Source organism: Equus quagga, chromosome 6 (genome assembly GCF_021613505.1).
Source record: "Equus quagga isolate Etosha38 chromosome 6, UCLA_HA_Equagga_1.0, whole genome shotgun sequence".
NCBI classification, from domain to species: Eukaryota; Metazoa; Chordata; class Mammalia; order Perissodactyla; family Equidae; genus Equus; species Equus quagga.
Window position 1 is genome coordinate 4495135 of NC_060272.1, and position 26261 is coordinate 4521395.

General features: G+C 48.2%; 1 protein-coding gene across 5 annotated transcripts; it reads right to left on the reverse strand.

Moving 5' to 3' along the window:
• Positions 1–522: 522 nt before the first annotated feature.
• Positions 523–26261, reverse strand: NAXD (NAD(P)HX dehydratase). Of its 5 annotated transcripts, none has more exons than XM_046664454.1 (10): positions 26117–26261; positions 21577–21727; positions 17159–17204; positions 16398–16486; positions 14256–14364; positions 6033–6083; positions 5846–5950; positions 4926–5046; positions 3219–3339; positions 523–2190 (listed from the first exon to the last, which is right to left on the reverse strand). In XM_046664454.1, the coding sequence occupies exons 1-10, from the start codon at positions 26160–26162 to the stop codon at positions 2040–2042; spliced, it is 990 nt and encodes a 329-aa protein (XP_046520410.1). In that variant the 5' UTR covers positions 26163–26261; the 3' UTR covers positions 523–2039. The 5 variants fall into 5 exon arrangements, with proteins under 5 accessions (XP_046520410.1, XP_046520409.1, XP_046520408.1 ...); XM_046664453.1 differs by lacking the exon at positions 26117–26261 and adding an exon at positions 25991–26115; XM_046664452.1 differs by lacking the exons at positions 21577–21727; positions 26117–26261 and adding an exon at positions 17463–17717 and having other exon boundaries at positions 3173–3339; positions 16291–16486.

Below are 26261 nucleotides of genomic sequence, written 5' to 3' on the forward strand. Positions count from 1 at the left end.
GAAGACATCCAAATCCGGTCAATTCCGTCCTGGGGGAGCAGACTGTCCCCCAACGGCTGCACGCCTAACTTGACCATCCATGCGTATTTCTGTGCTGCTGTTCTGCTCTCAGGGACGCTCCCAGTAAGACACTGTCCTTAGCTGGAGCTAGTGAGCACACGCAGGTTTGTAAAAGAACAAGGAAGCAATTACTCACTTCATTTAAACATAGCGGCCCCTTGGCTAGTTGGGTTTACCCACTATGTCCCTTAAGCAAAGGGGTTTTGTACTTAGAGCAAAAACTTAAATAACAAAAAACATAAGAACAGTTCCTGTGATTGCTGAATTCTATTTTCTGTGTAAAGCAATGGTTACATTTCAGGCTTATTCAAATTACTTCATTTTAACAATATTGGTAGGTACTGGTGAAATAACAATAGACACCCTTATATATTTTTATCTCCCTAGTACCTGACAATGTCCTCACGAAAGTTGAAAGGTGGGTTTTGGCTGTTTAAGAAAAAAATACAAAATTCTCCATTGAAATAAATCAGATAGTCCTTTTAATGGTTACCAAGATTTAGATGTAATTCCCCAAAGGAAAAAATGTCCACGACAGTTTTTCCAGAGAAGTTCACATATAGATAGCGAAGCTTCTACAGTTAGATGTGAAATAACAGTGGCAAACATATTTTAATAAATCTTAAAAGTTCATGACTGGTTTTACAGAAAATAGTGCCATGTGGGGTGAGGGGTTCGAATCGCAGTATCACCCAAGAGTGATGGTGAGGGGCAGACAGACTCTCAGAGGCACCGGGCAGGTCTTGCCCCATGGAAGGCATGAAACAGATGAGAGTCCACTTAAATGCACGAGTTAGAAGCCACAGCCCGGCAAGAGGTGGCCAGAGAAAACAAGCAGCTCTCGGGCCACTGAGACAACCACCCAATAAAAGCTACCCAGAGGCTAGCGAGACAGACGACTTATTTACAACTGCAGAGGCACCGCCTTCTTGAATGGCATCTAAGTCTTCCTGAGGACACACCCACTTCCAAACCAGGGGACCTGAGGTCCTGCTCCGGAAGCAGAGCAGACGTGATGACAATGTTCAGTCCCCAGAGCCTCCTTGGTGCCATCTCCCACCAGACCCAGTGCGCACGCCCTCCTTGCGTCCAGAGTGTCTGCTTGCTCCCGAGAGTGCATGCCGGTGGGCCCCGTCAGGAACAAGGCAGCACGACACTCTCGGCGTCCCTCCCCCTCCTGCGGCCCTGCTGGGCATGTCAGCCAGCACCCGGGCTTGGGGGGACAGACATGGAAGAGGGAGCGTGAGACAGGAGCGCTTCAGAGCCGCCACCCAGCATTCAGCTGTCAGTGTCCCATCAGGTTTCCTTGTCCGACTTTCCCATGGTGCCTCCCAAAGATTTCCAACGTCAACCTGGATTATTCTGAAGTACTCCAACCAATTAACCAATGTTTAGTATTTCTGCTCAAACGTTTTCAACCTAACTGTTTACAAACCAAAAATGAGTTGAAGAACGAATACTACATCCTTTGGGGGGGCCTCAGTTAAAAAAAAGCAAAACTCATTCACAGTAGATACAGTAGATATTTGAAAACCACTGACAGATCCCTTTGAGAGGAACCACTAATCAATTGGGAACTTTTTGCGTAAATAAAAGAGTATGAAGCACGACAGCAGAGAGGATGAGAAGCAAGCTGAGGGAGATTCACACAGAACTCGGCGCTCCCGGAGCAAGCCCGCCCATGCAGCTGACCAGACAGACTTTCAGCAGCTCATGCAATTCCCTTCGTTTGTTCTTAGTTATTGTCGAGAGGCTAAGAAAGGTTCAGGAATAAAACATCTCCAACTACATATTAGTTTAGCCAAAAACCGTCACTTTCCAACGCTGAGATTTCTACATGAACCCGTGCACCCTAGACTTAGACCCCTCCCGAGCAGCTGCGCCGCTGTGTACCCAGAGGACAGGTGTGCTGGATGTGGATTTTCCCAGGACGAACACCACCTCCCCGTCGTGTACCCACGTCCCTCCATCTGCACCAGTCAGCTTTCAAAGAGCCTGGCGAATGCGGGTCCGACCTCCGCAACCATGTCAGTGGTGGTGGTGGAGCGGCCGTGCTTCTGGAAGGCCTGGTGGCTGCACTGCCTTGTGAGAGAGCACGCGCCGAAGGCAGCCACGAGGAGAGGGCTGAAACTGAAGGGAGAGGCGTCAGCAAGTCCGCGGCCCCTCAGCTGCGTCCGACATCAGGGCCTGCAGACAGCACAGGCTCCAGATTTCCCTGCCCTTTCCACCCGGGACCCCAAAGTGGCCAGTGTGAGAGGCCCGTGAGGGGAAGGCAGCTTCTACAGTTACAGCAGCCATCAACCCCAATGGGAGACTCCCTGACAAGGCTGATGAGAAATACCTGTGTGCCTGGGGGGACTCAGACACAGCAGTGCTCCTCTGGTGACAACCAGACACCTAATGGTGGCAGCCTGAAAGTACCCTGCAGTGCCCAGGGCGGGAGGGAATATTCGAGATCTGAGAAGCAGGCTCTTGCTACCATTACTAGACTCACGCTACAGCCTCCCTGTCCACGTGCACACGCCCCCTGGGCCCGTTTGGGCAGATGCTCCCTGCCTGCTAGGTGTGCCGCGACCTCTCGGCCCTGCAGACCCGGGACTTCCCACCCAGCACGTGGAGCCACCATTGCACCATGATGAGTGGAGAAGAGAGAACCTGAGGCTCAGAGAGGTGGGACTGCCTGAGTTCCCTCACCGTGCTGCCTGACAACAGAGGGGGCCAGAGCCCCCGTCCCAGGATGCTGCTCCCTCTTAAAGAAAACAGGACTCTCAGGACAGCCTCCAAGGTAAGCTCAACCTCAGCTCTACCCCGCGTGTTGCCAATTTTCTTATTGTGTTTTACAGACAGTACACACTGGTCCTTCTAGAACAGTGTTCTCAAACTTGGCTGCACGTTAACTCACTGGAGAGCTTTAAAAACTACTGATGCCCCAGAGCCCATCGGCATCAGTGGATGGAGCAGAGCCCAGACATGGTGGAGAGTTAAAAGCTTCCGAGGCCAGCATTCTGGGATCCACCCCTGCCCTGGGACCTCTCCCGCATAACACCAATATCTCATTTGGAATGTTCTAAGTGGCTACTGATTAAATGTATGAGCTACTGAAATATCTTACACAATTCAAAAATCTCAAAGTAGGACAGATGAAGATGTGGCCATACCCATCTGTCTTCTCGGGTCCAGCGAGGAGTGCCCAGTGCACCAGGACTCCCAGGGAGCCTGACAGGAGGTCTCCTTGCCCTCCACACCTGCGGCTGCTGCCTTCCTGGCTGCACTCGAGCACTGTGGAGCACAAGTTAGACGGGCGTTAGAGCGGGTGACGGTGCTGCCACTGGCTGCTCTCTGCTTGAGGAATGTTCATCATCTGCAGCTCTTCCCTGTCTGTTCTTAAGGAGGCAGCCTCTCTTTCATAGGAGAGGACACCAAGAGGGGAGGTTGCCAGAACCGCCTGTGTAGCATGGGGTGTCACTGGGGATGCCTACAACTCAGCGTCCCCAGGGGACCTGCTAGACAGAGTGGGAGAAGAGTGCAGGCACACACGAGTCCTCAGTCCCTCAGGCCCCTGAGGCTACACCCACAGGGCACCTCACACTCCAGGGACCGTGCATAGTGCCAGCACCCTACCTCAGACTCAGCCCATAACTGTTAGGATGTCATTTATGCTGTCCAATGAGCGCTTCTGTTCTTTAGAAAATGTCTTGAAAATGGGTTGTTATATTCTCTGAATGTGCTCGAGTCTAGAGCACCTTCCAGCTATAAAAGAACCCAAAGCTTTCAAGGTCCCTCGGTGAACACCCTGCGTTTCCTGTCCAGCATGTGTGAGAGAAAGTGAGTGTGTGTGAGTGCACACACACGTGCCTAAGTATGCCTCCTGTTCTCTGTTGGCCCTGACTTCCGTGACCTAGCCAGCAACTCTACCCCTAGGCAACAACTCTTTGTGTTAAATTCTCTCTGTTAAAATAACCACTGTGCTTTTTGCCTCCAGATTGAGTTTTTATTGTTCCTTTGGGGGAGGAAGATTGGCCCTGAGCTAACATCTGTACCCATCCTTCTCTATTTCATTTGTGGGTCGCCACCACAGCATGGCTTGATAAGTGGTGCATTAAGTCCACACCTGGGATCCAAACCTGCGAATCCGGGCCACCAAGGCAGAGCACACCAGACTCAACCACTACACCATGGGGCCGGCCCCAGATCAGGTTTTTAATGAAGGGAGCCTTCCTGTTTTCAGGAAGCTGGAGATAGTATACAGTCAATCCCGGTCATGCATCTCACTGTGCAGACACAAGTGCTGACGGCGCATCTTGAGCGCTCCACCCATGCCTGCATCCTGCTCCTGCTCAACGGTGCACAGGCTCCGGGGGAAGAACACAACTGGAAGAGTCACCACATCCGGCACCTGGTGACTCCCAGCACTAGTGTCAGCTCCTGGGGTTTCTTCATCTTCCAGTCATTTTTATAAATGAGAACAAAATGCCACAAAATATTCAACTAACTGTGTCTATGCTGTAGGCAAGATGGAGACAGCCCGGGGACCCTGGAGCACCCCCTGCGGTGACAGCCGCCTTCCCACTGGCTGTTTCTTATAACCACTGACAGAACTGGAGCCACAGCACCTGGTATCAACTCGGATCAGCACTCGTCGCTGTCACGTCCCTTGGCAAAACAGGAAGTCCTTCTTTGTGTGGAACACATATGAACATGTGTGAAACACATGTTCTGTGTATGATGTGTGCAAGCATGTGTCACATGAGTGCGTGTGCTGTGTGAGCATGTGTGTCATGTGTGAATGAGAGGTCTTCCTAGGGCTCGTGCTCAGCGTGATCATGCTGGCTGGCTGACACAGGGCAAAGCCCAAGGCCACTCACCCTGTCTGCCATCAGAGATCACATCCCGCTCCCCTTTCCGGACCACGGTCACATTCCCCAGGGCCTGGCTGAGCCTCAGCACAGCTCCGTGGGGATCACTGCTGTCCATGGGGTCTCTCAGCTATGACACAGGACACACAAACAAGGTTGTCATCAGACACGTGAAAGGAGCCCACAATCATGGATACAACGCACAGATCCTGCCCCTCAGGCTCTCACATCAGGGAGAAGTGCCCAGGCACTTGCTGATGGCCGGGCTCTCGCCCCACCCGCAGAGACGTAAGTTCCATCCACCAGCTGGAAGGAGGCCCACAAGGTAGTGGGTAGCAAGTCCTCCGGGCGGATGCCGACACCAGCTCATGGCAGAAATACTGCTCTGGGGCCCACCCCAGCTTGTCAGACCAAAATCAAAAGAACTCTGCCCATAGCTGGGATTTTAGGGGTTTGCAGAATGATACAACTTCGAACCATAGCGAGTTACCATTTGTGGGGTGGCACTTAATATGCAAGGACTCAGAGATTTACATGCATTGTTTCATTTTGTCCTCAAAGGCCTGCTGAGACAGATGCCCTCATGATCCACATTCTACAGACAAGGCAACGCAGGGCAGGGACACAGTGATCCACCCAGCGTGCACAGCGGGAGGGGCTGGCTGATGCCAGAGCCCCCCACCACCCTTTATCCAATCCAAGACGCACGGATTAGAAGATGCTCCGTCATTACATGCAGCACCAAGAAAAACCACACTGTTAGCACGTGAAAAACATGCATCACAGAATGCACTGTCCACTCGCCATCTGCAAGTCAGTCCTGCAGATGCGTGGGGGGACGAGCAGGGGCAGAACCGCAGCGCGTGTCCGTCACCCTCCTCAGGACGAGGAGGGCTTCGCCCCGTCTTTCAGGTGGTCAGCAAACTCACCACGGCTTCCGAAAGTCTCCTGAACTCCGCGTGGTTGGGCGTGAGGACAGCCTTCTGATAGCCCTGGATCAGCGCCGGCTGCTCAGCGATCAGCCACAGCCCATCCTGCAGGCAAGGACGCGTGCTTACTGCATGGCCTTGGGGCCTGGCTGTGAGGAGGGGACGGGAGAGGAGAGGCCACACTCACTGCATCGATGACGACGGGGACATCTCTGGCCTTCGAGGCTTCTAAAATGCCCTGCAAGAAAAGAAAGCTACGCTGAGCACCAAGCCCATCACCTCTCAAGGAATTAAAATAAAACTGAGCAGTTCTGTGATGAATTACAAGTAACTAGAAAATAATAAAGTAAATGCATAAAATAAACAAAAAAGACCCAAATGAATCAGAGTCCCTTTGTGAAGCAGGGCACTGGAACTCTGAAGACATAAGCCCATGGGCAATGTTATACACAGCACTGGGTCCCAGGATAGTCCACAAAGGCTGACCCCAAGCTAGCATCTCCAGATTTCCAATAGATGCTAACACTCAGGATTCAGAGAGGAGAAACCTGAAGTCTTGGGAAGTCCCCAAATCATTAGTTTTTATGTATTTTTCATAAGACTTTGTGTTTTAAAATGAGCAGTCACAATAATAAACAGTAAATCATTTCTTTCTGAAAAGGTTATACTAAAAGTTTCAAAGGTTTTTTGCTAAAAAAAGTTATATATATATGATTAACATATGGTTGCTTATTATGATGAACCAGTATTTTATGACGATTATATATTGCAATAGCATGTAAAAATGATCTCTACCTGATACAGCCACCTGATAACAGAAAAAATTTAAAGAAGAAAACAGCGAAACAAAATACATGCTAAGTAGGAATAATCTAAAACATTGAAAGATAAATGCACATCTACTTAATTAACTGTTAGCATCCTGGAAGTGCCATGTGACAGCCCACAATGCACAAGCCACCCTCCCGACAGCCTCTGTCATAGTTGCTGACACTGGGGTGTCCAAGAGCCCCTCCCATGAGCTCTGTGTGCGGAGCCTCCCAGAAGCTTGCCTCCTGCTCTAACAGTGACAGTGCTCTGTCTGCTTGCCTTTATGTGAACACTGACTTGGCTTTCGCTGATTCAGATTTCCTCAATCTCTAGTTTCACGGTGCAGTGTTTGGCCACAACACTGACATCTCCGTCTCTCCGTACTTCTCCCCACGCTGACCTACAGATTCGACATAATCCCGACCAAAATCCCAGCTGCCTACCTGCAAGTTCACAAGCTGATCCTAAAACTCATGGAAATGCACAGGACCCAGAGTAGCCAAAACAATCTTGAGAACAAGGTTGGAGGCCCCCCCCCCTTCAAATTGTAAAACTTAGCACACTGCTACAGTGACTCAGACAGTGTGGTACTGGCAGAACAACGGCTGTACAGATCAATGGAACAGAGATGAGAGCCGAGAAATAAACCCTTACGCTTACGTCAACTGATTTTCAACAAGGATGCCCAGACAATTCCCTGGACGACAGAAGAATCTTTTCAGCAAATGGTGCTGGAACAACTGAATATCTACATGCAAAAGAATGAAGCTGGACCCCTTCCTTTCACTGTATACAAAAATTAATAAAAATGGACACAAACCTAAATATAAGAGCTAAAACAGTAACCTCTTGAAAGAAAATACAGGAGAAAATTTTGTGTCAGGCAAAATCCTGTTAGGTAAGACACCAAAAGCATGAGTGACAAAAGAAAAAATAGATAAATTGGACTTAATCAAAATTTAAAATTTGTGCTGCAAATAATACCATCAAGGAAATAAAATGACAAGCCACAGAATGGGAGAAAATACTTGCAAATCCTGTCTCTGATAAGGGACTTGTATCTAGAATATATAAAGATTCTTAAAACTCAATAATAAAAAGACAAACAATTTTTTAAATAGGGAAAGGATAGGAATAGATACTTCTCCAAAGAGGATCTACAAATGGCCAATAAGCACATGAAAAAATGCTCAACATCATTAGCCATCAAGGAAATGTAAACCAAAACAACAATGAGGAAACACATGCTCAATGAGATACCACTTCACAGCCACTGGGATGGCCGTAATTAAAAAGACAGACAATAACAAGTCTCGGTGAGGATGTGGAGAAGCCAGAACCCTCACACGTGGCTGATGGGGATGTAAAATGGTGCTGCCGCTATGGAAAACACCGGAAGTTCCCGTGAAACAGAGTTATCACAAAAACTTGTAAACAAATGTTCACAGCAGCATTATTTGTAATAGCCAAAAAGTGGAAGGTCCATCAGTTGAATGGACAAACAAGATGTGGTATACCACACAGTGAAAGATGAAACGGCCATAAGAATAAGTACTGACACACATTACGAGGGTGAACCTTGAAATTACACTGAGTGAACAAAGCTAGTCATAAAATGCTACATATTGTATGACTCCATTTCTAGGAAAGATCCAGAATAGGCAAATCCATAGGACAAGAGTAGATTAGTGGTTGCCACGGGCTGCGAAGGTTGAAAGGAGCAGGGAGCAATTGCTAAGGGCTACAGGGTTTCTTTTTGGGGTGATGAAAATGTTCTAAAAATTGATCACGGTGCTGGTTGCACAACTCTGTGAATATATTAGAAACCAGTGAACTGTATACTTTAAATGGGTGAACTGTATGGTATGTAAAAGTCTCAAGTTGATTAAAAAAACTCGCCAGTGAACTTGCTACCTGGCCACCTGCACAGGATGCCATTTAATTTCTCCAGGATTCGATTTCCTCATCAGAAAAACGAGGCTAAGAACAGAAAGCTACCTGGACAGGGCTGTTTTCCAGATTGCACCAGATAATGAATTCATTCAGAGACATCTCACAGATGTCTGCTACATAGCAGGCCCTGAGCGGGCAGCTAGTAAGGAAGAAAGCATGATGTACGGCTCTGTACTGGCTGGAACACAGGAAATGCTCCAGAAATGTCGGCCATTCTCAGGACCAAGACGGCTGTTTCCTAAGCAGAGGGAGAGAAGCCCCAAGGGACGAAGGAGGCCTGAACTCTGGCTCTGGCTGGGAAGGGCAGTGGGCACATGCACACTTTCCACCTTCTAACCTGCACGTTGCAAGGTGTTAATTTTTTTTAAGATAAACATACTAAATTTTTCATTACAAACTTAAATTCACAGAGAAAACAACTTGAAGTAGGGAGAACTCTAGCTTTTTTCATGTTAAATTCACACCTGATCCCTCTTGATATAAACTGTGTTTTTATATTGCTGTAATCAATCATTTGTATTTCAGCATTTTAGATAACAGTGTTTGGTTGAACACAATCCACGTGTCTGTAATATGGTTGGAGAAAAAAATAACTACCATGGTATCACAGCCAAATGATGGATCAAAGTTTGCTTACTCACGCCCCGTCTGGTCAGGGACAGGCACTCCATATAGAGGTTTACAAATCAGGACCCCACCCCTTGCTTAGGACATTTCCCTTGGACACAGGGTCCCCGAGATGGGATTAACAGGTCTGAGCAGGGTTCGGAGGAGAGTGCATGTTTGAAGAGCTGGCCCAGAGGGTGCGCCAGAACCACTCCTGTGCTGCTCTCCTCGCTGACTGGCGGGACCCCACAGCACTACCCTCCCTTCAGACCCCGGCCACAAGCTCAGGAGTTCTCGAACTGCCTGCACTTCTAACCCGCTGGCTACAAATGTGGGCGTTCCCCCCACCCCCTCAGATCCGAAAATTTGTTAGAAATAACTCAGGAAACCTGTACCTATAATCACAGCTTTATTATAAAGAACATAAGTCAGGATCAGCCAAACGGAGACATGGGAGTGAGGTCTGGAAGTTTCTCCAGAGGAACTCCTGGCTGCTCCTGGTGACTCAGGACTCACGGTCCCCCTCCAGGCACATCCACTGCCACCAACCAGTTTACTGGGGTCTACTCCCCCCACCCCCCTGCACCCCCAGCGGCAACACTCTAATCTGTTGCTGGTGTGAACCCTGAGTCAACACACAGACATTGCTATCACTTGGAAAATTCCAAAGGTTCAGAGGCTCCTTCCAAGGAATAGGGGACAAAGACTAGCCAAGGTCATTACTATACTCCTGCCAGCACTAGGATTTGGTGTCCCCTGGGTCTCACAGAGCACACAGCACACAGCAGCAGAATTAAGTAAATGCTACTATTTACTTACACAGACCCTGGAGCCCGGATCTGGCAGAGGACGTTCTGCACATAAACACACGAGGCCTACCTGGATGAGAGGGGGCATCTGACGCCTGCATCAGCTCCCTCATTTGTGAGACGGAAGCAATGCAACACTTACTTAGAGGGCTGCTGGGGAACTAGACGAGTTTAGTAACATGAAGTACTTGAGAAAAGTACCCGGCATGCAATGCCAGGGCACAGTTCACAGATTCTACTAAGCTCAATAACCCAGTGAGCAGGACGTGACGATGAAAACAGAGCCTAACCTAACGGAAGCCCCTCAGGAGTCCTGAGGGTGCCCAATACAGAAGTCACACCCATCGGCACCAACAGCGTGTGTAAGTCTCCAAGATGACAGGGCATTAAAGGATGTCATGAGGGGCTGGCCCCGTGGCCGAGCGGTTAAGTTCGCGCGCTCCGCTGCAGGCGGCCCGGTGTTTCCTAAGTTCGAATCCTGGGCGTGGACATGGCACTGCTCATCAGACCACGCTGAGGCAGCGTCCCACATGCCACAACTAGAAGAACCCACAACGAAGAATACACAACTATGTACCGGGGGGCTTTGGAGAGAAAAAGGAAAAGAATAAAATCTTTAAAAAAAAAAAAAGGATGTCATGAGCTCCACTCTGTCATGATCAAATGGGGCCAGAGGTTAACTGGCAGGTCCTGAAAGGTCAAGAAGCTCATCAGCACGAGGCTCGGGAGGGGACCCAACATGCAGGCCCCATTCTGGCAGGAACCCTCTGCCTCCCCTTCCAAGGACAAGTTGTCCAGCAGAAGCCTGTCACCACACTATCTTCCACCACCTGTGGGGGGACCCCACTGTGCGGAGAGTCACTACCTCAGGATGCAAGCGCCCTGCAGGCCTGCTGTTGACACCGGGAAATCCCCAGGAGAGGGGGCCCCCTGGGAGGAACCTGAGGGTCGAGCCTCCTCAACTGATTAACTCCTACTTGTCAGCAAACGGTTATGACCTTCAAAGATGAGAATGGGCCGCCCGCCCAGTGCCGTGCGCCTCCCATGCTAATTCCAGGTGGCCCCGGACCAGGAGAACCCTAAAGGCCTCTCATTCGCAGTGTGTCATCCAGAGCTCCTCGTAAATGGTGCTTGCCTGCCTGCCAGCTTACTTCTCCTGCAGGCACAGCTGCCGGCTCCTTAACCCCTCCTGTTCTCCTGGCTGTCTGCACGTGCAGGGAGCAGCTGCCCCGCCTACCCCCAGGCATCTATTGTTGTGGCTTCTCATTCCAGAGCAGAGGGAAGCAGGCGATATTCTGTTCAAGCGCTCAATCTCCTAGCACTCCACAGACTCGGGCCAGCTTCCAGTTCTAGACAGTGGGCTCCTTTTCTTTGTTTCGAGAATTTTCATTAAATAAAAAACTTTTAAATTCAAAGTAGTGCAATACACTGCAAGACAGAAGAGAGGTATTTGCAGGCTTCTCCACTTCCTTGATGACACCAGGCACAGCTCAGGATACGTGTTTTATTTTTATCTTTAAAACTTTTTCACCAGCTTTACTGAAGTATAGTTGACAAATGAAAATTATATGTATTTAAGGGGTACAACTTGATGTTTTGATATATGTATGTAGTGTGAAACACTCACCACCATCAAGCTAATTAACATATCCATCACCGCACACAGGTGAGCCTATGTTTTAGTGATGAGAACACTCAAGGTCAACCTCCCTCTTGGCAAATTTCAAGTCTACAATACAGCACTTGAACTCGTCACCACTGCCCATTAGATCCCCAGAACCTGTTCATCATGTGTAGCTGACAGATTGTACTGCTGACCAGCACCTCCCCACTTCCCTGACCCCAGGCCCCCCTTGGGCAGCCCCCGTCCTCTACTCCCTGCTTCCATGAGTTCCACTATCTTGACTCCACACAGGAGTGAGATCATGCACTGTCTTTCCATGTTGGGCTTATTTCACTTAGCATGGTGTCCTCCAGGGGATATGTGTGTTTGAATCAACGCTTTTTTTTTTTTTTTTTAAAGATTTTATTTTTCCTTTTTCTCCTCAAAGCCCCCCGGTACATAGTTGTGTATCTTTAGTTGTGGGTCCTTCTAGTTGTGGCATGTGGGATGCTGCCTCAGCGTGGCCCAATGAGTGGTGCCACGTCCACACCCAGGACTCAAACCCGAGAAACCCTGGGCCGCTGAAAAAGAGCATGTGAACTTAACCACTCGGCCACGGGGATGGCCCCAAATCAACCCTTTTTAAAGGGGCAGTAATAAATGGATCTACTCTCAGTTTTAATACACTGCTCAGTTCCATTCAGCCCAGTCACCTGTCACAGCTACTGTTTCTCCTCAGTGATAACTCACGAGTTTGAAGACAGTGAAATTTCAAACCCATCTTTCATCCCAAAGGCTGGAACTGCAAGATCTGTCATGGAAGGCACCCTTAAAAATCCATGTTCTCACTAAATTCTGTAAAGCGAACACACCTGTACCTTTTTCAAATGTCCTTTACCAATCAGACTGCTAAGAAAATACAACAACCATAGCTCGCTACACTTCCTTTCACTCAAGCGTTTGTTCAATTTAATGCAAAAGGTGATAGTTGGGCTGAGCAGAGTCCCTGTCGGTCACTGACGAGGACGGTAAGTCAGGCTCGGCATGACCGCTGACCCTTCAGGAGGCGTGTGGCCGCACACCGACCATGGCGCCAGGCGCATTCCCTCATTTGGAGCTCCCTGCTGGCCCAGGTGGCAGCTGGGGTGGCGGCGTGGAGCCCAGAAGGGCTCTGGGGAAGGCAGGAGGGTCTCAGGGGCAGTGCCTACCCAGCAGGTGTCAGAGAAGGCTGGCAGAGGGAACACAGCACTAGGGCTGGTGTGCCATCCAAACCTTTTTATTTTCCCTGATCGCGGGTGGTATTTATTTCTATTTGACTTCTTAAGGATAAAAAATTATTTTCATCATTTTGGATTAAGGTAGGAATGAAATGAATGTCCAGTAATAAAGAAGAGCATAAGTGATAAATATGAAAAGGTCAATGAACGTATGTAAGCATGTGAGGGAGAAGCGGGGTCTCGTGCCCACTCCACATCGCCACGTGCCCGGCTGGGCTGTGCGTGTGCTAGTTTCATGGGAGAAGGATGGAAGGGAACAGAACAGAGGTCGAGGCCGCAAACCAACAGGCCTATGGGGCTTGAGACCCAGGGTTTTCTAGAGCCAACAAGAAACTCAGGAAGGTTGGAGAAGCAACAGGTTAAGAAATTAGACTAACAGAGCTTTCAAGAGAACCCAGCTGACAACACAAAGCTAGAACCAACAGAATACCTTTTGGGTTTTTATCTGGATGTGTAACTTAACAGCAAAAATCAAGTTGTTAGAATAATTCTCAGACTGTCCTCTCCCACTCAGGGCATCAGCGACAGTGACTTTGACTGTCCCTGCTGTATCGCATACTGTGCCTAACTGGGCACTGAGCAAAGCAGTCTACAAAATGTCACGCACAGTAACCCCCAGGGGCGCAGGCACCCCCTTCAGAGGGAAGGCACGAGGATGGGGAGGCTGAGCAAGCTGCCAGGGTCCCGGCAGGAAGGGGGTCATGCTGCAGGGTGAACTTAAGCCTGACCCCAAACCTTGTCCTACGGTAAGACTGCTCAGCCTGGACGCTGGGCTCTCCCACCACATTGGGTATAAAACACCTAAATGGCAGGGTGACACTCATGAAACCGCCGAGTGACTCCACAGCAACCTCCTCCTGCTGCAGCATGGAAGAGCCAGTGCCCCAAGAGGAAAACAGATTCCCTCAGGCTGGTTTTTTTTTTTTTTGAGGAAGATTAGCCCTGAGCTAACTGCTGCCAATCCTCTTTTTGCTGAGGAAGAGTGGCCCTGAGCTAACATCCATGTCCATCTTCCTCTACTTTATATGTGGGACGCCTACCACAGCATGGCTTTTGCCAAGCCGTGCCATGACCACACCCGGGAGCAGAACCGGCGAACCCCAGGCCACCAAAGCGGAACGTACACACTTAACCACTCTACCACCGGGCTGGCCCCTGGTTTTGTTTTTAAGATCATTACTATCTCTAGTTCCTCCTCTATGCCCCAAATTTTATCCATCTTAATTATCCCACAAGGAGGCACACAGGACACTAAACAACAGAAAATGCAAGGAAAGTGCTCCAGCCTGACTTCATGAGATCTGGGCGTCAAAGCCCCCAGGAGAGTCACATGCAGTGACTCTACACACTACCTTGACGTTTCTGAGAAGGCCGTCGTCTCTGCCAAGGCCAGGCCCCACGACCAGGGCATGCAGTCGGGGCAACCACTTCTCCACGTCCTGAACAGCATCAGGGCTGTCACTAAACAAGGAAGAGAAGGGCAGAACGGTTCACTCAACATTTTCACTTCTTTACTTTATTAGTGAAACTGCACATTTTTCTGGATCTCCCCAGTTCTTCCCCCAATGTTCTTTTCCTCTTCCAGGGTCCAAGCCAGGACCCCACCCTGCATGAGCCATCATGTCTCCTAGTCTTCTCTGTAGACTGGTTCACCTTTTAACGCCCGAATGCAGAGGTCTAGCTTTCATCATCTAAAACAAGCTGGAATAAGATGTTATGGCTTGTTTCAAAAGCTGCCCTTGTCGAAGTTAGCAACCCTACACTGTGAGATCCAGCTACCCTTAGTCCTCCTCTCTGACTACAGGGACACGGGGGCTTCTAGAATAGTCTGTGGACAATTATTCACTGACTCCAGGACACCGCTCCTGGCGTCTTTCACCTCCCCACCCGTCTGCATGCCAGGCTCTCCCTGCCTACACGCACTTCTGGGTGGCCTTATCCTGGTCTCCTGGCTCTAAACACCTTCCACAAGGAAGCTAACTACTCCTAGATTTACAGCCTCCTTGACCGCCCCACTCCTATCCGCTGCCTACCAGCCACATCTGCTTGGATGTCTGACAGGTGACTAAAAACAGTCCCGAACCTAGCTCCTGATGGTCACCCCTGCCCAAACGCACCCTCTCAGTCTCCTCGCCTTGTTAAATGATGACTGTCTTGGATCAAACCCTGGGTGGCCTTCACGACTCTTGTCTTTTCCTTGTATCCCACATCCCATCGGTCAGCAGATCCTGGGGCTGTACTTCCCAAATGTACCCAGAATGTGACCCTTCTCCCTTTCTTACCCATCATTTACCTGTCACCAGGATCCTTACAACAGCCTCCTTGTGGGACCCTGCGTTCACCCTGGGCCCCAAGAGCTTATTCTCAACACAGCAGCCAGAGGAGCCTTTCAAAATGTACATTGGGTCCTGTCCGCCCACCCGCCCTCTCCAATGTTCCAGCAGCCCCCTTCTCATTTGCATGAAAGCCAAAACCCTTACAACAACCCCCACGACCTGCAAAGCCTGGGCCTGAACCTCTCTGGTCCCCCCGGGCATCCTGAGCCTGCAAGTGCTCCCACACACCTGCAGCTCAAGTTCTTGCACCAGCTCTTCCCCAGGTGTGGAGGGACCCCCAGCCCCTCTCGTGTCTGCAGGACTCGCTCCCTCACCATTTCCAGGTCTTTATTTGAATGAACTCTCTGTGCCACTGCCCAGGATCACCCTATTAACAAGGGCACAGACATGACACACGGCACCCACACACGGCCAGCACTCTGTCCCCTTCCCTGCTCCTGCTCTCCCTGTGGTCCTCACCACCCTCGGAGATACTGTTTTCGTACTTATTTGTCTCCAGAGCTGTGTGGCATAACACAGTAGACATCAGCCACATGTAGCTTTAAATGTAATTACAATTAAAGTAAAAACTCAGTTCCTGAGCTCCACTGGCCACATTTCAAGTGCCCAGTAGCCATATGTGGTCAGTGACAAGAGTCCTGGACAGCACCAAGAGAGAACATTTCATCACTGCAGAAATCCTAGGGCACAGGGCTGCCCTGGAGAGGAAGCTGCATGGAGCAGGTGTTCTGTCTGCTCGGTTTAGAGCTGTCCCCGTGGACCCCAGGACAGGGCCTGCAGCAGAAACATCTGCTGGAGGAGGGAACAGTCTTGTCGCTGCCCGCAGGCCCCCATTCCTGCCACAGCGGCATGACCACAGGCAGGCCCAAAGGCCTCTTCTGGACCTGGGAACCCTCAGCCACTTCTGATGGGCTGCCAGGAGCAGCCCTAGGCGTGTCGCCCTGGTGGCCCAAATCTCATCCCACACTGTAGCACACGGCTGTCTGTCTGTCTTCTTCTGACCATGCAATGGGCTCATTACAGTTTTCTCATTTCTCCTGACAGCACCTACCTACCAACCCCCGCACAGCAGCTACTTAACAGAGGCTCTGAGAGAGTCAGCGTGAGAACGCCCGTGACGGGGAGAACTACTGCACGCAGAGCCCCGGGGCCACTCACAGAACCGGGTGGACAATCAGCTCCGGGCTGTAGGACTTGATCACAGGCGCGGCCTCCTGGGTGCAGAACACGTGGGATAAGTCTGCGCCCTGAGAAATGAGCACAAGAGGCTGATTCAAAGCAGGACTGGCTCCACAGACACCCAAAGTAACCGTGGCATGAGCCACTCACCACAGGACACGTGGTGTTCAACCATTCAAATCACTCAGCACTATCCGTAAAAGAAAAATAGCCAACGACGGCAGTTAAACTACAGCGAGGTGGCTGAGGAGGAGGATGTAACCTAAAAAAAGACCTGGAAAGAAAGGCAGACTCTTGCTGCCACCTGAGGCAGATCGACCCAGACCAGCTTAGGCTGTACCTGCGATGAGGCCCGCAGGGAGAGCGGCCGTGGGGCCCAGTGCGTGTCACGTTTGCTGCGTTAACTGTGCTGACTGGCCGTCAGGACTTAATCAAAATGCACGGGAAAGTGCCGAGGTTAAAAGAGGTCAACTGACTAAGATAGGACTGGAAAGACATCCCATGAAGATTTTGGTGAAGTACAATGCTAGTAAAACTTTAGTTTAAAAAAAAAAGAGTTTCAAGTCAACATATCTTGTCACTGCACAAGAGTCCAGGACAGATTTAAAGGTATTTCTCTCACCCATGACTAGCCCAGGATGTTATTTAGATTCCCATCAGAAAACATTTCTTTAATCATATTTGAAGAATCCAACTCTGTACTAGAAAAACCCCAATAAAGAAGATATAAGTGAACATACCACTTTGAGAGCTGAGATGGCTGCAAAATAGGGGGCTCCAGTGTACCTAAAAAGAAGACACTGACAGTCAAAAACTTCTGAGCACGAGACAAGCACCCAGGTTTATCAAATTATACAGGCGTGAAGCACACAGCACAGCACCCACCCCCGCCAGGGGCTCAGGAGACACGCATCAGGACCAGAGAAGTCAGTCTCACACACAAGGCCTTTCTACCACATCAAGAGGCCAGTTCCGGCGTCCCGTGCCCACGGTCTCTGTAACGCTCTGTTCAAACTGAAGGCTGAGAACACGGCGGGAGCTCACCAAAGACTCTGTCTGCGGCAGAGATGCCGTGCTCGAGGGGACTGCAGACCAGAACCCTCCAGCGGCCGCAGCCCCAAGAAGCGGGACCCAGCTCCCGGAGAGCAACAGCCATCTCGGACGGGGGCCACCAGGGCACCCAGCGCAAACGAGAAGAGACTCACACTCCTCCCTCTCTTGCTTCCATCTTATTTCCAGAATGCCTGTAACTATTTTTATCATTGCCTCAAGCACAGAAAGGAAAGTCCTTGAACTTGGCACCACATGAGCGATTGTAACCTCTACGTCAATTCCAAGCAGTGAATAAATCTGCTAACCCAGGAAAAACAAACGGGGAAAACAGTGCCCTCTACACACGTGACATTCTCCCACAGAGCAGGGCCACCAGCAGGCCAGAAATGGCAAAGGACAGGACACGTCAGATAGACACACACACGCACGCACACTCTCCCCTCCCCCTACAACGTGAACACAAACCTCACTAACAAAAGAAATACATTAAAACAACGAGAAACAGCTTGCCTACTCTATGAGCAAAGGCTGCTGACAGCCACAGGGTGTGAGAGGAACAGATGCTTATCGGCGGCAGCACACACACTAGTGAGATTTGCGGGGAAGACCAATTAGCAATGCTTAACATCATTTTAAACGTCTATGTACTTGGCTCCAGCAAAAATTCTTCTAGGAACTGATCTGCTGGAAATAACCAGATGGGTACACAAGGAGATAAATGTACAGAGATGTCTACAGTCATACTGTTATTGAAAAAAAGAAGAGGTAACCAATTGCCTATCAATAGGGAATTGGTTAAATAAATTAGGGCCCACCTTTACCAATGCATACCATACATCCACTTATAATCGGTCTATATGAATCAACGTGGAATGATACCCACGATCCAGCATTAACTGAAAAGGTCAGATAACCAAACAGCAGGCATTACATGGTCCCAGCTTTGTAAAACATAGTTACACAGAAAAGTGTGGAAGGCTAACAACATGTCCATACTGTATTATTATTATGTAGGATACTATGGGACTTTCACTTTACATATTTCTGTAGTGTTTGAATTTTTATAAGCAGATAATACTTTTCCGATTTTATAATTGGAACAAAGATGTTTCTACTTTAAAGTTTAATCCCTAAAGCTGACATATTTTAAGTTAGATGTTTACACCCTACACTATCAGACTTACGTGAAAAGAAAATCTGATGGCCTATTCTTCTTATGTAGACTTCCCAAAACATAAGGCAGGAGATGGAGGGGGTCTGAGGAATAAAACCCCTGACTCCCTCAACTCTCGAGAAAGATGAAGGACCCAGGGGCCCAGCTTGCTCTGGCCCCACAGGGGCTGGCAGGGCCGTGCTGGTGGCCTCCATCCCTGAAGCTGAGGGAGAGCTATCTGGACTGAGGACCCAAAGGCAGAAAGGCCAGCTTTCTGTGCCTAAGAGTTAACAATCCAAGAGTCCAACACGCAGTAGGAGGAAAAAAGAACAGAAGAGATGTGAGAAAACAGTACTAGGGGTAAACTTCCCTCATCCAAAGGGACCCTGTCTCAAGTGAGATTAGTGAAAAATAAGACACAGCCAACACAGCCTGGAGAGAGTGCAGAATTCTAAAGAAAACATTTTTCGAACATCCAAGCAAGAACAAGCGACTTATAAATGAAAGGGAATTTCCACCAGACTTTTAAGGTGCAAAGGGAAGCTAGAGGACAAGGCGATCACACACACAGATTACCAAAAGGAAATGACTGCTCCCTAGGAATCCCACACTCAGCCAACGCCCAGCTCAGCCACCTACCACAGCAGGCGCAGTGGATGTGCAGGGACTCCAGTGGGTCACCTACACACACTGCCCTAAGAAAATGCCGGAAGAGGCTAAGTGCCCCCATCCAAACTGCAGACCAGGGAGGGCAGGAAATATCTGCCAGTATACAAAATGATGTTTAGTAGTTATGGGTTCAGCTGGGAGTTCTCAGACCAACTGCCGCTTAAGGAAGCTGGACACCAAAGAAGGCAAAGAGGGATGAACCGTGGTCTGAAGGGTCCACCTTCGAGGCACATGACCACCAACACTCTCTCCCCCAAGTGGCACTTTGAATTCATCACGGTAGTTAGAGAGGGCAATCACGAGCTGAATTTGAAAGTATAAGAGAATTTCCAAATTAATAAAAGGAAAAGCCTAGCAAAGTAAGAAAAGAAAAAATGGAAGCACCAAGTAAAATAAAGAGGAAACATGACCAGCCTTAGCAGGTGCGTCAGGTGGACTCTAAATGTGAACAGAATTGTCTCCCTCATTAAAAAGAGCAGTCAGTGCGTGAAACCATGAAACTCCTAGAAGAAAACAGGGACAGTATACTCTTTGACGTCAGTCTAAAAAGGATCTTTTCGAATACCACATCTACTCGGGCAAGGGAAATGAAAAAATAAACAGATGGGACTTTATCAGACTAAAGAGCTTCTGCAGGCAAAGGAAACCAGGAACCAAACGAAAAGACAACCCACCAACTGGGAGAAAATATTTATAAATCATCTATCCAACAAGGTGTTAATCTCCAGAATATATAAAGAACTCATACAACTCAACAACAACAACAAAACCCAATCAAAAAATGGGCAGAGGATATGAATAGATACTTTTCCAAAGAAGATATACAGATGGCCAACAGACGCATGAAAAGATGTTCATCGTCACTAATCATTAGGGAAATGCAAATCAAAACTACAAGGAGATATCACTTTACACCTGGTAGAATGGCTATAATCACCAAGACAAAAAACAACAAGTGTTGGAGAGGATGTGGAGAAAAGGGAACCCTCATACACTGCTGGTGGGAATGCAAACTGGTGCAGCCACTAGGGAAAACAGTATGGAGAGTTCTCAAAAAATTAAAAATAGAAATACCATATGACCCAGCCATCCCACTACTGGGTATCTATCCTAAGAACCTGAAATCAACAATCCAAAGAGACTCACGCACCCCTGTGTTCATGGCAGCATTATTCACAATAGCCAAGACGTGGAAGGAACCTAAGTGCCCATCGACCAATGACTGGATAAAGAAGAGGCGGTGTATACAGACAATGGAGTACTACTCAGCCATAACGAAAGTCAAAGTCGTCCCATTTGCAACAACAAGGATGGACCTTAAGGGTGTTATGTTAAGCGAAATAAGCCAGAGAAAGAAAAACACCATATGATTTCGCTCATATGTGGAAGATAAACAAACACAAGGACAGTGAGAACAGATTAGTGGTTATCAGAGGGGAAGGGAGGTGGACATAAGGGGTAAAGGGGCACATACGCATGGTGGCTGACAAATAATAATGTACAACTGAAATTTCACAATGTTATAAACTATTATGACCTCAATAAAACAAAAAAATTAAAAAGAGGAGTCACTGTCATACTGGGTAAAGAAAGAAAATCTAGCTACATATTATTTATAATACACCTAACTACATGATTAACTGTTGAAAAGTCAGGGCTAGGCAAAAAGACAGCACATAAATGTAAACAGAGATTAAGGAGAAACTGAAATGGTAACCCAGGTGGAATTTAAGTCAAAGGCAGTAGGTATCATTTATAAACAAGGACAAATTAAATTATAAATGTCATATGCCAAAGGGGCAGCAAAAGACATAAAACAATAAGATAAAACAGGCCTCGAGTAAAGCTAGGACCTGTCAAATTTCATAAATGACTTCCAGGAATCTGGAAGTTAATCTTTAAATTAATAAAGTAAACCAAGCAGATGCTGAGTGTTTTTATCCTGATGGACAAAGTAATATATACGTATAGTATGAAGTCTGGTCAACAGAGAAAAGTACAGAAGAAGAAAACAGTCTCATCCCCCCACTACAGGCAGAACGTTAACACCGACACACACCAGGGAACAGCTCGATCTGGCCCCTCAGAGTTCTCCCATTCAATCAGAAAGTTCATCACTGAAGACTACCAAGTGTCATAGTATCAGACTACCTTTAGAATTGATTACTGGGGTCCAACGAGACAGACAGATGGACAGATGGATGGACGGATGGATGGCAGGTAGGCAGACAGCCAAATAACAGAGACTGATTGTTTAAACACTAACATTTCCAAGTCACTTACTCTTGGCAGCCTCCAACTATGCCTATTCTTCCATCTTGGCCTTTGTGCTTCTTGGTAGTTAGAGGAGGTATAATATTTCTCACCAACTGAAAAGTATTCTTCATATCCTTTATCGAACGTGCTTTATTCAGTGAAAATGCTCTTTCTAAAACTGAGAAACAGGAAAATGCAATCATTCAGAAAGGTAAATATGTGTTAGTATACATAAAGAGAAAGATTTAAACAAAATACCCCATTAACCAAAACACTTCCCAAAGTTAACTTCATAGGAATGACACAGACTTATCCACAGCTTTCACCATTTTATTTCTGTAAGCAAATGATGCTTAGAAATTACAACAACACTAACACATGCTGTATGTATCAACTGTGATTTTGAAATGCATCAGACATTCTGGAAGCCTACTTAATCTTTCCGAAAGCTTTTTAAAAAGTGCATTATTACTTAATAACTAAACATATTTCATTTCAATCTCCTTTAACTTTATTAGGTCTCTTTTCTGAAATTGGAAAAGCAAGCTCCCATTTGTTATCTTCCACTGTCACATTCAAGCCTGACAGATTCATAGTATTCCCAGTTTAATTTTCCAGTCTTACTTCCAACACTCAATTAGATACTAATCAAATAACCTAGAAATAGCATTCTAAATAGAGAACATCTTACATTGGGTTTAAAGTGGCATTTTAAAATAATTTGATCATTTTGAATTATCTCTAAATAGCTACATTTTAATTGGTCTTTCTTGAAAAAAATCCTGCATTTTATATTTTGCTTAATATCTAAAACAGCCTATCTGCAAGAGAAATGCTGCTATGTTCTGTAGAGCCCAGTGTATGAATAAATACACCATGTATTTTCTCTAGAATTAAAGAACCTTTGCAGATATAAACAACATTTTCTCAAACAAGGCACCCAATATTTGTATCCTTCCCATGATCTTAGCAGCTGAGAAACTAGACCCGTGTCACTAGCTCAAATGAAGACTGAGAGGTGACAGCTCCATATGGTAAAACAGCTTTATCTTTAATGACACTCTTATGGTTTTACTTTTTATTCAACAAATTATTCAAGTAACTTTCTTGGATGAGTCACTGTAAATGTCTCCTTAGGTGACACATCAGACCCTCAGACCCCCTCAACTCAAACACCTTTTCACCTTCTTCCAAACCAACCCAGGATTAAAACTCACAACAGAATCACTGTAAACCTTTGGCCAAGGAAAAGCACACATAGGCTTGCTCAAGGATCAGTACAGTGGCTGATCCCGGCCGAGTTCTGCTCCCGTGACAAGTGCGCAGGACTGCCTCCCACCCTGACTCGGAGCCCAGAGAAGCACTGACTTAACAGCAACCCGCTCTCCTGCCTCCTCGCTCCGGGTTCACTCCACTTCCAGATGCCCACCCACACTCCCAACTCCCAGGACATGCACTTCTCTTCACCATGCAGTTACCAGAAAATGCTCTTTCCCAGTGCTCCCTGCCAAGCTGCATGAAAGGCACCAGAGCTGTATAATCAGCTTTAAAGACAGAATTGCTGGCTGCTGGTTAGCCACCTGCAGTCATGAAAATGCCTGCAAGGATTTGTTTCAAACTATAAGGTATCTAGCACAACAACACAAGTAGTCAATACAAGAGTATCAGAGAATGGTCACTCTTTCAAATCCCCCTGAACAGGAAACAGAGTTGCTTTTTATTCTTTTTAAAGATTGGCACCTGAGCTAACATCTGTTTCCAATCTTTTTTTTCTTCTTCTTCTTCTTCTTCTCAAGGCCCCCCAGTAAGTAGTTGTATATTCTAGTTGTAGATCCTTCTGGTTGTGCTATGTGGGATGCTGCCTCAGCATGGCTTGATGAGCAGTGCCATGTCCGCGCCCAGGATCCAAACCGGCAAAACCCTGGGCCACTCAAGCAGAGCGAGTGAACTTAACCACTTGGCCATGGGGCCAGCCCCTAGAGTTGTTTTTTAAAGTACAGAAATTATAAAAGCAGAATCCAAACTTACCAGTCACTCAAGGGTTGTTCTGGGCTCCTTACAATGTTTTGGGTTTATTAGATACCATCACTTTACACACAGCACTTAGCCACACACAAAATATCCCTAAGATCACCCCACTACCCTTTGCCTACACAGCATGTGGCACAGCTCCACCTGCAGCTTAAGGGTAGGGTCCACGTGTTTCCATGTTGGACCCTCACCCACAATCACCTCAAACAGGGTGTGACACAGAGTAAGCCACTCAATAAATGTTCGATGAATTAAAGGCATCCTCCTTCACTTCCTCATTAGCAGCCAGCCTCTCTTTCTTCAACAGAGAAGGAAACTAGGGCCCAGAGAGACAGACCTGTGAAGATGCCTTGGTTAGGAATGGATAACTAGGCCAAAAGACACCATTTTTCCAAAATGCTATTCTAAGGCAAAAGAAATCATTTTTCTTTAACAAAATATTCACCCCACTAACAAAAAGACAAGTCAAATCCTTCTCAATTGCCCTCTGAAACCATTTGGGGGGCGGGGATCACTGTTGAGAAATACAGCATTTTCACTTTTTTTTTTTTAAAGATTTTTTTTTTTCCTTTTTCTCCCCAAAGCCCCCCAGTACATAGTTGTATATTCTTCGTTGTGGGTCCTTCTAGTTGTGGCATGTGGGACGCTGCCTCAGCGTGGTCTGACGAGCAGTGCCATGTCCGCACCCAGGATTCAAACCAACGAAACACTGGGCCGCCTGCAGCGGAGGGCGCGAACTTAACCACTCGGCCACGGGGCCAGCCCCAGCATTTTCACTTTTTAACTAGAACTGTATGAATGCAAAATAAAATCCACACTGGTCCCCAGTGTCTGTCCTATTCACCTGAGAGGAACATCTTTTGCTAGCAAAAGGGCCAAAGGAAGGTCAATTAAATTTCCCCACACTTCACAGTGAATCACAGTGTCAGCTGGCTTACTGACACGCCATTTGCACTTATCCACCGAAATACTTAAAAGTAAACATCAAAGTTCTGAAGGATAAAAAGGCCTCGACAAGAGGCGACTTAAAATTCATCCTGTTAAGTACCTTTTTCTTCATGACAACTCTGAGTTCTGGAAGAACAGGTCAAACCTGTCTGGCTTTTGTTTGTTTTACAGAAGTGTGGCTAAGGACGACTGGGGAATTAAATAGATTTCTTAAGTCTGGGCTGTTTTCCAGAATTACCTGACACTTAAAACTTTCCGTGCTATTGATGTTTCTTTTCACCAAACGTGATTTAAACTAATGTGAATAACTAATTTGGAGCACGTGACAGCAATCCTTAAGATAACTGAGATGCCCTAAAGCTAGCATGGGAAGTCAGCGATCTAGAACTCCACCTGTTTTGTGGTAAAAGTTCAGCAAGTCAGTCTAATAATGAAACTTCAAACTCAAAGAAAAATCTTGCGGACTCATCATAGTGTGTGACTTTAAGACAAAAAACCACCGATAAAAAAATCTCTGAATAAACGGGTGCCCAGAAGTCCCCCTGTGCTGATGCGATGAAGCGAGGTGCAGAAGCTGAGGGACCCCTCAAAGCTCCCCAAAGCATTTGAACTATCGTCCTAAAAAACAAAAAGCCAAAACTCCCCAACACTTGTCTCTGATCATGCCCAGCATGTATGTATGTATGTATGTGTGTGTATATACATATATAGTAAAATCTTTCTAATTACTACAACAAAAGCACATTTTGTCATTTCAGCTACTCACTGGCTGGGGAACCCAGGCTTGGGTAAGTCTCTTTATTTTTTCAGAGCCTCTGTCGTCTACACAAAGGTGGATGACAGCAATCTCTCCAAATTGTCGTGAGAAATGAGATAATATAATACACAAGCTACGTATTTAGCGGTGTAAAAGATACTGGGTATGTTAATATCCACAGAGCACACAGAGGAAAAGCCACACGAGAGGGTACGGGGCTCGGATCAGGATGCACTTGTTCCATTTACGCCTAAATTCTTCCTACACAGTTCATCCCATTTAACAGCCAATTCGAGGACGGCGTCCCTCGAGGGTCACGGGATTAACCCCCTCCTCAAGTGACCCCTGCAAACACGCCCGGGCCCGGTCCGTCCGGCCCGAGAACTCGCGCGGGCGGCTCGCCCTCCACTCGGTGGTCCCGGCTCTCCAAGCCCTCGCCGTGGACGCGGCCCCGCTCCGGGCTGCGCGCCAAGCCCGCCCCTGGGCCTGCTCGTCACGTCCGTCCTGAAGGCTGCGGCCAGCGCCGCCGGGTTCGCATGTTCCGCTCGGACACTGGAGGCCCCGGGAGGGGGGGGGGGGGGGGGGCAGGCGTCGCTCCCGGCCCGCGCACCCCGGCCGCCCTGAGCTCCCCGACACACGGCCCCCAGCGGCCCCTGGCCCCACCGCGGCGCCTCCCGCCCTGACAAGCGGCCCGCGGCCGGGTACCTGCGTCCAGCGGTGGCCCGTAGAGCGCGAGCACGGCCGAAAGCAGCGCGACAACGGCCGCGCAGGCGACCGCAGCCCCAACCCCCGCCCCAGTGGCCATGCCGGGGACAGCCATATCGATCCTACCTTGCCCGCTGGCGCAGGCCACCAACCAGCCGGGACTCAGAGGCATCGGGGCACTTCCGGACTCCCGGCCGCCCCCGCGGCGCCGCCGGAACCACAACCTTCCCGCTGACTTCCCGACTCCCGGCCACCCCCGCGCCGCCTCCAG